The sequence below is a fragment of the Leucoraja erinacea genome, chromosome 25, assembly GCF_028641065.1.
Source record: "Leucoraja erinacea ecotype New England chromosome 25, Leri_hhj_1, whole genome shotgun sequence".
Lineage (NCBI taxonomy): Eukaryota > Metazoa > Chordata > Chondrichthyes > Rajiformes > Rajidae > Leucoraja > Leucoraja erinaceus.
Window position 1 is genome coordinate 7808076 of NC_073401.1, and position 14253 is coordinate 7822328.

The 14253-nt window shown below is 40.6% G+C and overlaps 1 protein-coding gene across 1 annotated transcript in view; it reads left to right on the forward strand.

The window, feature by feature from the left end:
- rbm19 (RNA binding motif protein 19) overlaps positions 1–14253 on the forward strand; it is a 216902-nt gene that overhangs the window by 62604 nt on the left and 140045 nt on the right. Inside the window, 4 exon segments of the mRNA XM_055655605.1 lie at positions 2970–3030; positions 3896–3975; positions 7177–7232; positions 9125–9238. Of these exon segments, the coding sequence (XP_055511580.1) occupies positions 2970–3030; positions 3896–3975; positions 7177–7232; positions 9125–9238 (311 nt within the window).

The window sequence follows — 14253 nt, forward strand, 5'->3', positions numbered from 1 at the left end:
GGAAGTTGTTATGAAATGCTCCACCCAGTGCTTGGAGGTCGACGACCGAAACTGTGGGATCAGAATGTCCGGGAACGCGGCCAAGACCCGAGCAAAATAGTAATCCACGGATGACAGGGGGCGTGCAATCGGCTCATCCAGACGCAATGTGATTGGCTCCATCGTGGCGGCGTGGAACAAGCACTGCCCCTGTCCACCAGGAGGGAGTGAGCCCGGAGGAAGTCAGCACGGAGCAACGGCTGGGAAACATCGGCGATGGTAAATTGCCACGAGAAATTACAGGAGCCAAAAAACGATCGGGACCTTGCGAGCCCCATGCGTACGGATGGGGCTGCCCTTCGCCGGGGTGAGGGCGGGCCCCCGCTTACCAGAACGAATGTCCACCAGCGAAGGGGCAGGACGCTCAGCCCCGGTATCCACAAGGAAGCGACTCCCAGAGCGCCGATCCCAGGTGAAGAGGTGGTGAATGTGGCCGGCCACCGCGGGGACTGTTGGCAGCCATCCACAGCACTTCAGCGCGCCTGCCGAGGGCCCGGGTGTCGGCGAACGAGGCGTCGGTGAGCTGCAGGCGGATGTCGGCCGGCACCAGATGCAGGTAAATATACTCAAACATGAGGCACGGCGTGTGCCCATCCAGGAGCGCAACCATCTCATTAAGGAGGCTTGATGGCCGCCCGCTCCATCCGGCTGAGCACGTAAACCTGTAGCAGGAGCTCCGTAAGGCCGGGGTATTTCTCGGCGGCCGGGGGGTCTTCGAGGAACTGAGTGACTTCTCCGGTCGTGTCCTGTTCGAGGGCCTCACCAGGTAGAAGTAGCGGGTTTCGTCTGCCGTAATGCCCTGCAGCTGGAATTGGGCCTCTTCCTGCTGAAACCAGATGCGAGGCCGGGCGGTCCAGAAAGTAGGTAGTTTAATGGAGACCGCGTCGAGAGACAGGGCACGTTCGGCCTGTGAGGTGTACGGACGTGCGGCTCTGTCTTTTGACTCCATTATGACACCAATGGAGCCTCGGGATCACCGGTGTGGCGTGGTGATAAGCCCGAAATGAAGGCGAGGAGCCGGGTATTTCAGGACTAGTCCATTCCCGTGCCGAGGAGTTCGATAGTGGAATGGCCCAACCCTTGGGAGCAGCCACAATATAATATTTAATTTCAAGGCACATGAAGCTGGAGAGATGCTTGATTCCAACAGGCATTGAACAAAGTTCTGAGTATCTGTTGGTCACAACTTTTCCCATGCCTTTAACATGTGCAGCCTTTTATTAGTCTCCACAGCTGAAAATCTTGACAGTTAATGAAGCAATTTTGGCGCTTACCTCTGTGACCGTTTCTGATATTTTCTGCACTTGATAGAAGATATTATGGTGGGCAGAGAACTATCGGCTACGATTTATCTTGCTGTATTCATGCACTTACCTTGTAAAGTCACCAAGATTCTTAAAATTAAACTGCAACCTTCTTGATAATTCTATTCGACAACAATATTTAATCTTCCAAGCTTCTTAAAGTATTTGGTGTGAATTTTTTTACTTTTTTTCCGCCTTAGCTGTCTACTCAGTATTATAATTCTCTTGGATCTATCTTCTCTCAGACCTTAATGTATGTGATACACTCAGTCAGATAATAATCAACGGCCACATACTATGATCTCATGGAGCTTCTGAGTTCGGGCATATGTTATAGACCATGATTTTGCAGTACTCAAAACTCTGCCACATGGGTCCCGTCAAATAATAATCCTTTCTTCTCATGAACCAACGATGAACAGCCACTGAAGTCAGCCAGACAAAAGTATTCCGTGGGTAGAAAATTGCCCATGGATTTAATGAAACCCACCCTGAATCATCCTTTTTGTTTGATACGATCATAGCATTTAAAGTCAGGAGGTTCCTGCGCATTCCTTACAAAAAAAAAAATTAATAGCTCAAATTTGTTTTTCAATGGGCTGTTATTAATAAATTTCCCTTTCATATTAAGAAAAATAAATGTATGTGTATTGATGTGGATGAGAAATGGATCAGTAGAATTACGGAAATAAATATCCACAAATAATTCCGAGTCTGAAACAAAATTAAATGGGGACAATTACACTCCATGACTTGATCAGTTCAGCAGATTGCTTTGCACTTTTTTTACGAAACCTATGCACTTTTTAATGTTATTTTATAGGAAGTGAGCATAGCTGGCATGAGCAGCATTTATAGCCCAATCCTATTCCCTCTTGAAATGGTGCCCTCCTGCTAAAGATACTGTACATGTTTTCAAGAGAGTTAGATTTAGCTCTTTGGGCTAAGAGAATCATGGGATATAGGAAAAAGCCGGAACGGGGTACTGATTTTGGATGATCAGCCATGATCATATTTAATGGCAGTGCTGGCTTGAAGGGCTGAATGTTTCTATGTGTTGGGTATTCTGGGATTTTGAACCTGTGATGTCCAAGGAAATGACAAGTTAGGATGGTGTATGTCCTCGAGAGGAACCCGCAGGTGGTAGTGTTGCCTTGCATCTATTTTCCTTTCCTTCCAGGTAGTAGTCATTGATTTGGGAGGTGTTGTTGGAATAAATTAGGCAGTTGATTGCAGTGTATTTAGTAAATGGTGCTCATTGTGTCCCCACAGAGGAAGTGGAATGTGAAATTATTGGGGTGGTGTGCTAATTAAGTTGGCAGTCAAGTAGGTAGATTGTCCTGCACAGTGTTTAGCTTCTTGACTTGCGTGGGTTGCATCCATTCAGGCAAGTGAAAATATTCTATCACACCCCTGACTTTTGCCATTTACTCCTACCTTACTCACTCACTCACTGCAGCATACCTGGCAGTGTACGGCTGAGTGCATGCAGCCAGCTCCACATTATTTGCAACTTTAGTCTTTATTGTGCTTGTGCTTGTGCTTGCAACAATAGTTTATTTCACATATTTATAACAATTCTATGATTTTAATAATTGTTCATTATCGAATGTGTTTCCTTTCAAGGCATTTAGCAAATGTGGATCATTAAAAAGTTGCAGTATTTCAAAAAAGAAGAGCAGGACAGGTGAAAAGCTCTTTTGTTTTTCAATTTTCAATGTAGAACTTGCTGTGAGATCATTTCAATTTAAACAAATGTTTCTATTTATAACCCAGAACTTATCTAGATATCATGAATTGGTAATATATGATTTTGATAATACAATTTTGATAACTGGGCAAATAATATATTTGAGGAAACATATAGTTATGGAATTTGTTTTATATCTGCTTAAAATAGTTACTTAAAGTACCAATAATGTACTTTACAAGTATTTGCTGTGATTTGATTTCAACACATGGTTCGCTAATTATATATGATCAATTAATTGTAATTATATATTTATAAACACTATATTCAAGTTAAAGTCAGCTTAAAAAAAAAACATCCCATATTGCTTAAGGTCTATCAAAATTAGTTGCTTCCAGTTTGGAAACATGCTGTGCATGTATACTCTTGTGAATTGTTGCTACTATAAGTACTGCAATTGCTTTTAATATTGACTAGGCTTTAAAAGATTAAAATGGGTTATCCTGGGCTCTGTCAAAAAATATGCTCTTCATTAACAAACATTTGCCAATCGTTCAGCATTTTATATGTTAGTTATTTGTGGGCTATTATAGTTGTGTGCTATACATACACCTTTTGGCATTTATCTTGTATAATGAAAAACAATTATTTATTTTTTCTTGGACTGCATCTTCTTTGTGACAGTTGAAACCAGCTGGGTTATGCATTTCTCACACTGATCTTGATTATATCGTGCATGGATTGTATGCAGTGTGGAATTGATGATGATGCAGTTAATGAGCAACTGTGTAGAAATCTGGTGACCCACAGTTGTGAATAATCGCTTTGAGCTGCCTCTGAATTTTTTTTTTCCCTTTTACAGGTACCCTTTTGTCAATGGGATATGGCTTTGTGGAATACACAAAACCAGAATATGCCAACAAAGCTCTAAAACTGCTGCAGGTAATCACATTTCCATTGTATTTGTTGAATACTATTTCAAATATAAATTATTTCAAATATTTCCTTTACTTAATACTCTCCTCGTCACAGAGAGTGGACTTTAAAAAAACTCAGTGCCATGGAAATTTATTCTGTTTTTTTTTTTAAATGGTAATGGTATAATTATTAATTTTTGCTAAAAGAATTGTAAATGTGAGATGATATTGAAACAAATATGCAAGTGCGAATGACTAATGTTGTTAAAAACAAATAATCAATGTGTGTCAAACCCCGATAGTTTGATATGGCATTTCATTGTTCTACAATAGTGTAGTGCATGCATGTTCACATTAGTAGATGTATTGTTCAAAACCTTTTACTTGTCTGAATTGAGAATGCAGAATGTTGCATGAGTTCAGATTTCCTCAATGGGTGGGATTGGAATAGTGCCTCGTAGTTATCAGTAATTTGTTTTAAATTATGATGTTCAAGCAATTTTGTCAAATAAGTTTTAAACTTATTCTGGATCTTTAGGCGTAGAAGACTTGGTAATATTTCTATTGGCACTTCAATAACATTTAAAGTTTTTTTTTCACTGTGAATGTGAATTCAGCTGTTGTCTCACCAAATGTAATTGATTGTTGCAATGAACTTTCAGTACACAAGGGAGAACTTGCATTTATGTTGTACCTTTACATGACCTCTATGTCACAAACCTCTTCTGAATCAAATCATAGCAAGCAAATTATCACCCTTCCTAAACCCATAGACACAAGAATGCCGATGCTGAAATCTAGAGCACATGAACTCGGGGTAGAAACAAAAAACTGGAGTAACTCAGCAGGACACGCAGTATCTCTGGAGAACGTTTTGAATCGGGTTACTGAAATAAAAAACAACACTCTTTATCACACAGGTTATTTAAGTGTGTGTATAAACATTATCAAGTCTTCCATGCCCAGGGATCCAAGATGTCATTGTGCTTTAGTAAGTGTGGGGTTTTCCCGTGCTGTTATAAATGTATCTCTCCCCCATGTCTCCTCTGACTCACAGTTCTGGTCTTGCTCCCCTTCCCCCTCAGACAGAAGAAGGACATAGTTACCCCAGTCCTTGCCTTTCACCCTACCAGCCACTGCATCCCCTTCATTTTCTCATCTATTACCCTGTGCCCCACTTGAATGCACACCAGTTTTGCCTACCATCCTGCTGCTTTCCCCATCTCTTTTCTCCCTAGCACATGCCTGGCTTTGTCCTGGCCCCATCTCTCTTCCAGTTTTCTCCCCCCTACTACAATCAGTCTGAATAAGAGTTCCAGCCTGAAATGTCGCTTATCCATGTCCTCCAGCAGTGCTGCCTGACCCACTAAGTTACTACAGCATTTTGTTTTCGTACCCGAAACCCATACTTAGTGCAGTGTGCAGCCTGGACTTTACCAGTGTGGTGTAAGAGAAGCATGACTTCAGGTTATATTGTAAAGAATTCCTACCCCTCAAATGGCGCACATACTGTCAAAGTCCTGCTTCCAACTTTAACTTTTTTCAAATGTTGGAAACATTCACAGGTACCTTAACTGCGACTTTAATAGGTTTTATAATTAAAGTTTTTCAAGTAGCTGAAATTAACATCACTCAATCCTAAAAAGAATTGCCCCATCGCAAATGCAGGGGAATTTAGCATGATGGAGTTTCATCACTGGACTCCACATGGAATGTAGCAACAAAATGAACTGACAGATTGAGTATTTATGCTAAAATAATAATTGCACATGATTGCCGTACCTGACTTTATCTTCTGCTGACTGTCATTCATTTGATTGGATATGAATTCATTTTACTGGAGCTGGAGAAAGGTTGGTGCAGTCGTGCGTAGCTGCTGGTGCTTGAGTTATAATGTCGAACTTTATAGATGTTTCATTCATAAAAATAAGCACATTCTCAGTAAGATTATATTCAAACTTCAAGCTCTTAAATGTCATTTACTTTGAAGGTTGCCTCATCACCATGTACATATAATAAATTAGCTTCTCATCTTATGCACACTGACTCTGAAATATATATATATTTTTTTAATTCTTTTTAGTATGTTTTAAAGTATGTTTTTAATGTTTCTTTGTGTGTTTTGTGTATGGGGGGGGGGGGGGTTGAGGGGGAAACCGTTTCGGTCGCCTCCTCCAAGGAGAGGCGACTTTTTCCAGGTTGCCTCCCCCATGGCCTAACAGCGAGGATCGGCGCGGCCTTTCCCAGAGACGCGCCCGGGACTCGGGGCTCCAGTGGCGGGTGCAGCGTGGACTGTCAACGCGGAGCGGGCAAGCCCTCGCTGGAGGGGAGCGCTCCGTTTCGTTGGCCCGCAGCAGCCGGCAGCCTGAAGCCGCGGTCTGCACAGCTCCAGCTGGCGCGGCATCTACAGCCCGGGATCCCTCGGGGGGGACCCGAGATAAGAAGAAGCCATCACTGCCGGCCCGCGGCCAACTTCTACCGCGGGCGCGGTATGGAGTTAACATCACCCCTGGAGGGGAGCTTTGACTGCCGGCCCTGCAGTCTGCAGTGCTTCTGGCTGCGACGTGGAGGGAACTTTAAATCTTCGGCCGCCGGCCTGCGGCCTACACCAACTTAAAGCCGCGGTCTCCGGTGGGGAAGAGCCGACTCTGGACTTACCTGGACTCGTACCTTGTCCTTACCATCTGGAATCCCGCAGCAGCGGCTGTGGAGGGTTGAGGCCCCGACCACGGGGGAAAATGGAGGAGGACTGGCCAAATTGTGTGCCTTCCACCACAGTGATGAATGCTGTGGTGGATGTTTATGTTAAATTTTTATTGTGTTTTTGTGTGTGCTCTTTATCATTGTATCGCTGCTGACATATCCATTTAACTTGCACTTTTTGTGCAATGTGACAAATAAACCGTATTGTATTGTATAACGCAAACAAGGTAGCCAGATTTTATTCCAGAAAACATATAGTGCCGAAGAGACTTGTACGTTTATATTAATTAGTACTGAAATGTTAGCATGAGGTAAAGTAAACCATGATGGGTAATGCTTAACTTGATTTCTGAACTGTATTTTAAATTTGACAATATTTCACTGTTTCCCGATATTATTAAAAGGTTATTAAAATGTCAGTGCAAGGTTTTCACCATATCTCTCCGGTATTTAAAAATATTTCAACCTCTAAATTTCATTTGAATATTTATGGGGCATTTTCCTTTTTGTTCTTGAAACACAGCATACCATGTTGGATGATCACCAACTGGAATTGAAGCTATCGGACAGAGTTACAAAGTACGTATTTTTATTTTATGGGAGACACAAAATGCTGGAGTAACTCAGCGGGTGAGGCAGCATCTCTGGAGAGAAGGAATGTTTCGGGTTGTGACCCTTCTTCAGGTCTCGTCCCGAACCGTTGCCCATTCCTTCTCTCCAGAGATGCTGCCTCACCAGCTGAGTTACTCCAGCATTTTGTGTCTACCTTCGATTTAAACCAGCATCTGCAGTTTATTTTTATTTTATGTTTTTTCTGGATCCTTGAATATATTTTGGTGTCATTCAAGAGGAGGGTTTATGTAAAATATAATTTGTGTTGATCAGTAATTATGAAACAGAATGAAAAAGGTAAGTGAAATGGACTGATATTTTGGCTTTACTTGGAGTGGGTTTTAAAAGTAAGCTTGAATGGTGAATGTTATGCTTTGGGACTACGCAATCTGCAGTGAGAACAATATATTGAACCTGGTTAGCATATAATGTTTGAAAAATATTTGCAAACCTTTAAAATTACTATTTTTAAAATAATTGTTTGGAATCTAATTTTCACACTCACACACACACACACACACACACACACACACACACACACACACACACACACACACACACACACACACACACACACACACCTACCTACACCTACACACCTCTGCAGTGCAAAGACGGGCTATGCAGGTCTTGCTCTTGACATTACATATTGTGCTTAACTGATGGTACAGAAAAGCTCTGATAATCCGGCACCCATGGTAGATTTTTCAGGTTCTTGGATGTTACTCCTAATAACACACTTTCACTTCAGTTTTGTGTATACTATACAGAGGAATACAATTTTTCATTGAAATTAGTTCAAAAGGAGCAGGGAACATATAAGCACTCCAGGCGTGGCTCTGGCTGCTAACCTATCTACCTTTCTGAACCCTGGTGTTTGGATTCCAATCCGAACTCCAGTTTTAAAGAAATCAGCAACACATCAATCTAATCTTGTGAATAGGGTACCCGGCCCTGACTTATTGGGCTTGTACAATCCTAGAAGGAGAATATATTGGATCCTTTTGATTGTTTGTTGATCATTAGTGCAATTGAGGGATTGACTAATTAATATAATGACCAGATTTGACATACAATAATTATTACCACTGTCAGAAAAATCTCCACCTAATATACAAAATGTATAACAAAGATTTGATGGAAGATCAATCCATTTGAACAAGACTAACTTGACATTCTATTCATAACCAAATACATTGTGTATATGGGATCTGCATTGGTCCCTTGTTGGTACCATGAAGAAAACCTTCAAAACCATGTTAAAAAGATGTCAAACTGAAGGCAGTAGAGATGAGAAAGCTAACTTTTTTTTCAGTTGTAAATAAATCTTATATTTAACAATGAATGTTGAAATATTTAGGCAATCTCGTTGAAGATTACATTTGAGGTGTCTCAATGCATAACTCTGCCATTGCATCATCAATAACATTTCAATAAAGAAATCAACAGGGAAATATTACTTATCCTTGTCAAGTCTATATCGTAAAGTCACGCATGTGAGACTTGCATTATCTTTTCCATGATTAATGCATGCCACCGTAACAAAACCTGTTGACACCCTCGCTTTATCACTTACTTTGGTTTACTTGTAATTCTTGAAGCTGTTTTAAAGTTGCAGTTCCAATTAAGTTTAAAAAAAAAACTCTGACAAAACAAATGTACAGGCAAGTTTGAATGAAAAAATCACTAGCCATGTTTTCATTCAAATCTTATGCTTTTTATCAAATAATTTAATAACCAATTGCATCTTTCCATGTGTTAAATATTTAGTGTTACTATTCTTTGATTCTTGTTATTTTGTTTATATGGACTATCCAGATTTTTAGCAATGTTTGAAACTAAGGTCTTCTTACATTCAGGTCTGTGAACCCAGCAAGAAAGCTCCAAAAAGCAAAGGATCAGAAGGCCTCCAAAATTCTGATTCGAAATATTCCTTTCCAGGCCAAAGTAAAAGAAATACGGGAACTTTTCAGGTAAGAAATTGTTTTGTGTTGCTGATCATGAAGCTGAAAGTTTATTGCACAGGAAAGTTTAGGGACATGACGTTATGTTTTCAATATTGTCAAAGTTTACAATGTACATAATATTTGTCCGTTTACACGCAAAGTATTGAATGCAATTCTGGTTGCCACTAAAGAAAAATATGATTTTGCTAGAGAGGATGCAGAAAAGAAAATCACAGATGTTGCATATATTGGAGGTCTTGAGTTTTCAAGAGGGATTGGTTAGACTGGGTTTGTTTTCCTTGGAGGCTGAGAAATGACATGACAGATGTTTTAAAAATAATGAAAGACAGAGATGGAGGAGGTAGTCCAAGAAGAAGACTGAAGAAGGTTCCCGACCTGAAACAACACGAGTCCATTCCCTCCACAGATGCTGCCTGACCCTTTGAGTTCTTCAGGCATTTTGTGTTTTGCTTATCCTTCCTATTTCCACATGACCCAAAAGTGCACACTATAGTCTCTTGTACCGTGCCCTCCATAATGTTTGCGACAAAGACCCATCATTTATTTATTTGCCTCTGTACTCCACAATTTGACATTTCTATTAGAAAAAATCACATGTGCACATTGTCAGATTTTAATAAAATACATTTTTAAACATTTTGGTTTTACCATGTAGAAATTACATCAGTGTTTATACATAGTGCCACCCCATTTCAGGGCACCATAATGTTTGGGACACAGCAATGTCATGCAAATGAAAGTAGTCATGTTTAGTATTTTGTTGCTTATACTTTGCATGCAATGACTGCTTGAAGTCTGCGATTCATGGACATCACCAGTTGCTGGGTGTCTTCTCTGGTGATGCTCTGCCAGGCCTGTATTGCAGCCATCTTTAGCTTATGCTTGTTTTGGGGGCTAGTCCCCTTCAGTTTTCTCTTCTGCATATTAAAGGCATGCTCAATTGGGTTCAGATCGAGTGATTAACTTGGCCACTCAAGAATTGACCATTTTTTAGCTTTGAAAAACTCCTTTGTTGCTCTAGCAGTATGTCTTTTGATCATTGTCATGCTGTAGAATGAACCGCTGGTCAATGAGTTTTGAGGCATTTGTTTGACTTGAGCAGATAGGATGTCTATACACTTCAGAATTCATTATGCTACTGCCATCAGCAGTTGTATCATCAATGAAGATGAGTGAGCCAGTATCTTCAGCAGCCATACTTGCCCGGGCCATAACATCCCCTCCACCGTGTTTCACAGATAAGGTGGTATGCTTTGGATCTTGGGCAGTTCCTTCTCCCCTCCATACTTTGCTCTTGCCATCACTCTGATATAAGTTAATCTTTGTCTCATTTGTCCACAAGACCTTTTTCCAGAACAGTGGTTGCTCTTTTAAGTACTTCTTGGCAAACTAACCTGACCATCCTATTTTTCCAGCTAACCAGTGATTTGCATCTTGCAATGTAGCCTCTGTATTTCTGATCATGAAGTCTTCAGCAGACAGTGGTCATTGACAAATCCACACCCGACTCCTGAAAAGTGTCTCTGATCTGTCACATGTCTTCCTTGGCCTGCCAGTCCCTTTGCGATTAGTAAGCTCACCAGTGCTCTCTTTCTTCTTATTGATGTTCCAAACAGTTTATTTTGGTAAGCCCAATGTTTGGCTGATGTCGCTAACAGTTGTATTCTTGTTTCTCAGTCTCATAATGGCTTCTTTGACTTTCATTGGCACAACTTTGGTCCTCATGTTGAGAAACAGCAATAAAAGTTTCCAAAGGTGATGGAAAGACTGGAGGAAAGACTAGGTGCTGAGAGCTCTCTTATACCTACATTAGAGAGGCAATTAAACACACCTGAGCAATTACAAACGTCTGTGAAGCCATGTGTCCCAAACATTATGGTAACCTGAAATGGGAGGGCTATGTGAAAACACAACTGTAATTTTTACATGGTGAAACCAAAATGTATAAAAATGGCCTTTAATAAAATCTGACAATGTGCACTTTAACCACATGTGATTTTTTTCTATTACATATCTCAAATTGGGGAGTACAGTGGCAAATAAATAAATGCCAGGTCTTTGTCCCAAAAATTATGGAGGGCACTGTATATCTGCAACATAACATCCCAACTTCTATACTCAATATGCTTACTGATAGAGGCCAGCGTGCCAAAAGCTACCTTCACCACTCTGCCCGCCTTCGATGACACTTTCAGGGAATTATATACTTGCAACCTTCGGTTCTTCTGTTCTACAATTTTCATCTGGGCTCACTGTGAAAGTTCTACTTGGGTTTGAGTTCCCAAAATGCATTCCTTGTATTTATCTAAATGAAATTCCATTTGTCATTGCTAAGCCCACTTACTCAGTCGTCATAATTCTTGATAACTGCCTTCACTGTCTATAATGACACCTGCTTTACTGTCATCTGCAAACTCATTAATAATTTATTTCACATTCTCACCTAAATCGTTGAAATAGGTTAACATAGTTAGATGTTAACATAGTTGGATAGGTTAACATAGTTAGATGTCACAGTCGGTATGGTAGAAGTGGCCACTTTCTGTGGTTTTATGAAAGACCCAGAAGCTGCCGATCCACATAGTCATCTGCTTTGTGGACCTGTTTTTAGACAGCATGGGTGAAAAACAAGCCAACAATTCTTAGTTAATTTTCCTAATGTCTTTATTCCGATTGGGGCTATGTGCCAAACATAGCACCCGATTATCACACCACATGGTGAAATCTACTTTTAGGCATGTTACTTTTCCTGCCACGGACTGAAGAAAATTAGGTTGAAAATATCAGACATGTTTAATCACCAGAGGGCACAATAACACTGCAAATTAAATTTAATCAAAATCTGTTTGCTATGTTTATTGCATTGTGGATCGGAAAACTTAAGTTTTGTACAAAGAATGAAATAAATGTTAACCTTGTGTTTAATGCATGGAAGGCCATAATTATCATTTTGTTTCATATTTTCACAATATTAAATAATTAGGTTAGGTTTCAGTTGTTTCAAAATGGATTAAGAATTTGAGAATCTGAAACAAATAGAGATTTAACACACCGAGTGGGCTCTCATTGCGTTCCCATTTTCGGGCAAGAAAGAACAAAAAAGTAATGGGCTAGAAATAACATTGCAGAGCACAATATTATTTTGCTCTGCGTTGTAATTTTGGAATAGGAAATCTAATCACAGAATTGATTGGCACCTCTGCATATGGTTTATAAATGGTATCATCCGCCATGTGTATGATGCTAATGGAGAGGGGGCCTTGGGGAAGCCAGTGGCATGTGATTTATAATGTTTCTGCAATCCTCCAGCATGAATAGGCATTTCAGAAAAAATGAGGGCTTCAAATACAAGGGCAGGTTTATTTATGCTGAGGATGAAGGCCAGCTCTAATGCTCAAACTTTAGGAATTAGAATAACCTAGGTTTTGTAATCCATCTCTCCAAGTTCTTTTGCCTATTCATTTAATTGCAACTTTAGTCTCGATTTAAGGAACCCAAGTCATTGTAAGGGGGTCTGTCATTGAAGCACATCCTTGGATTTTAATGGATGTTCCATGAAGTTCACCCAATTGATCATCACGTGAGATGTACATTGCAGATCCTTTGGAGATTCAGATGAGGGCCTCCTTGATTAGATACTGTGACCCAAGTTTTAAAACTGAACTTCAACATGAACCAGATTTCAAACTTCTCTCTGTATCTCTGCTGATTTAGTTTGTATGTAACATTTAAATATATAGTTGTTAAAGGGAAGGAAAATAATGACAATAAGCATTGTCAGAAAATGAAGTCTGCTCGACATCCTCAATCCCTGATTTTACATGAATAAAGCTAAATTAAGTCAAGTTGAGTTTGCACAAGGACAGTGAGGCACACATAAAATTAACTTGCTTGCAGCACCATTACAGGCATACAGCCGCCGCTCAAAAACACAAATTATATGTAAATTCTGAAGACATTGAAAAGAAAAAGACTGCCAAAAAACAAGTCAATAGTTCAAAACAATTCGAAAAAGGACTACGGTAAGGCTAAATGTGGTCCATCGTGTACCTTTGAGAAATCAGGATTAGGACTGTGCAGGTTATTTCGAGAACCAAATGATTGTAGGAAAGTTGCTATACTGAACCTGGTTGAACCCACCGTGTGGCGCTGTCAGCGATGGCAGCCTCGCCAACAGTCTGTCTGTCTTTTCGTCTTTTTTTGATTTTTAGTGTGTTTTAAAAATGAATGTGTGAATGTTGTCTTGTTTATTTTATGTGAGGGATGGAGGAGGGGTCAGGAGAAAGTTTTTCTCAATCTCTTACCTTGCCGGGGATGTGATTGGTTTCCGGATCGTATCTCTGGTCGCTCTAACATCATGGAGCTGGAGGCCTTGCTGGGGACTGACTTTGAGCCCCGCCGCGGGTACATGGTGGACTTGCCATCGGAGCCGATCCCTTGCCTGGGATTGACGCTCCAACGGATTTCTGCGAATTTCAACATCGAGGATCTCACAGTCTCGGGTAGAGACCGATGTCAGGAAGCTCCATACGATGCAGAAGGTTTTGACCAGCCCCAACCCGGGGTCAGATCGACCGGCGTGAGGGAGCTGAGATTCCACACCCGATGTGGGAACTTGATCACCCCGATGCGGATGGCCCAACCGCCGGCTATGGAAGCCAAGATCGCCCCGTCAACGGAAGGCTCGAGGCCCGTGACCGCGGGAGAACAAAGAAGGGAAGAGATTGAACTTATTTTTTGCCTTCCATCACAGTGAGGAATGTGGAGGAGTCACATGTGGATGTTTATGTTAACATGTATTTTGTGTGTTTTGTTGCTTTTTAGACTGTATGGCAAATCAAATTCCTTGTATGGTGCAAAACATTCTTGGGTAATAAAGTATGATTATGATTATATGATGTCGAATTTTTGGACCAGCCCCAAGATAGAAGTCGTACGTGGTCGAAATTGGGAAACAGCAGTAATCATAATATAAACCTGAGATTAGTATAAATTATTTTTCTTTATGATGGCATTTGTTT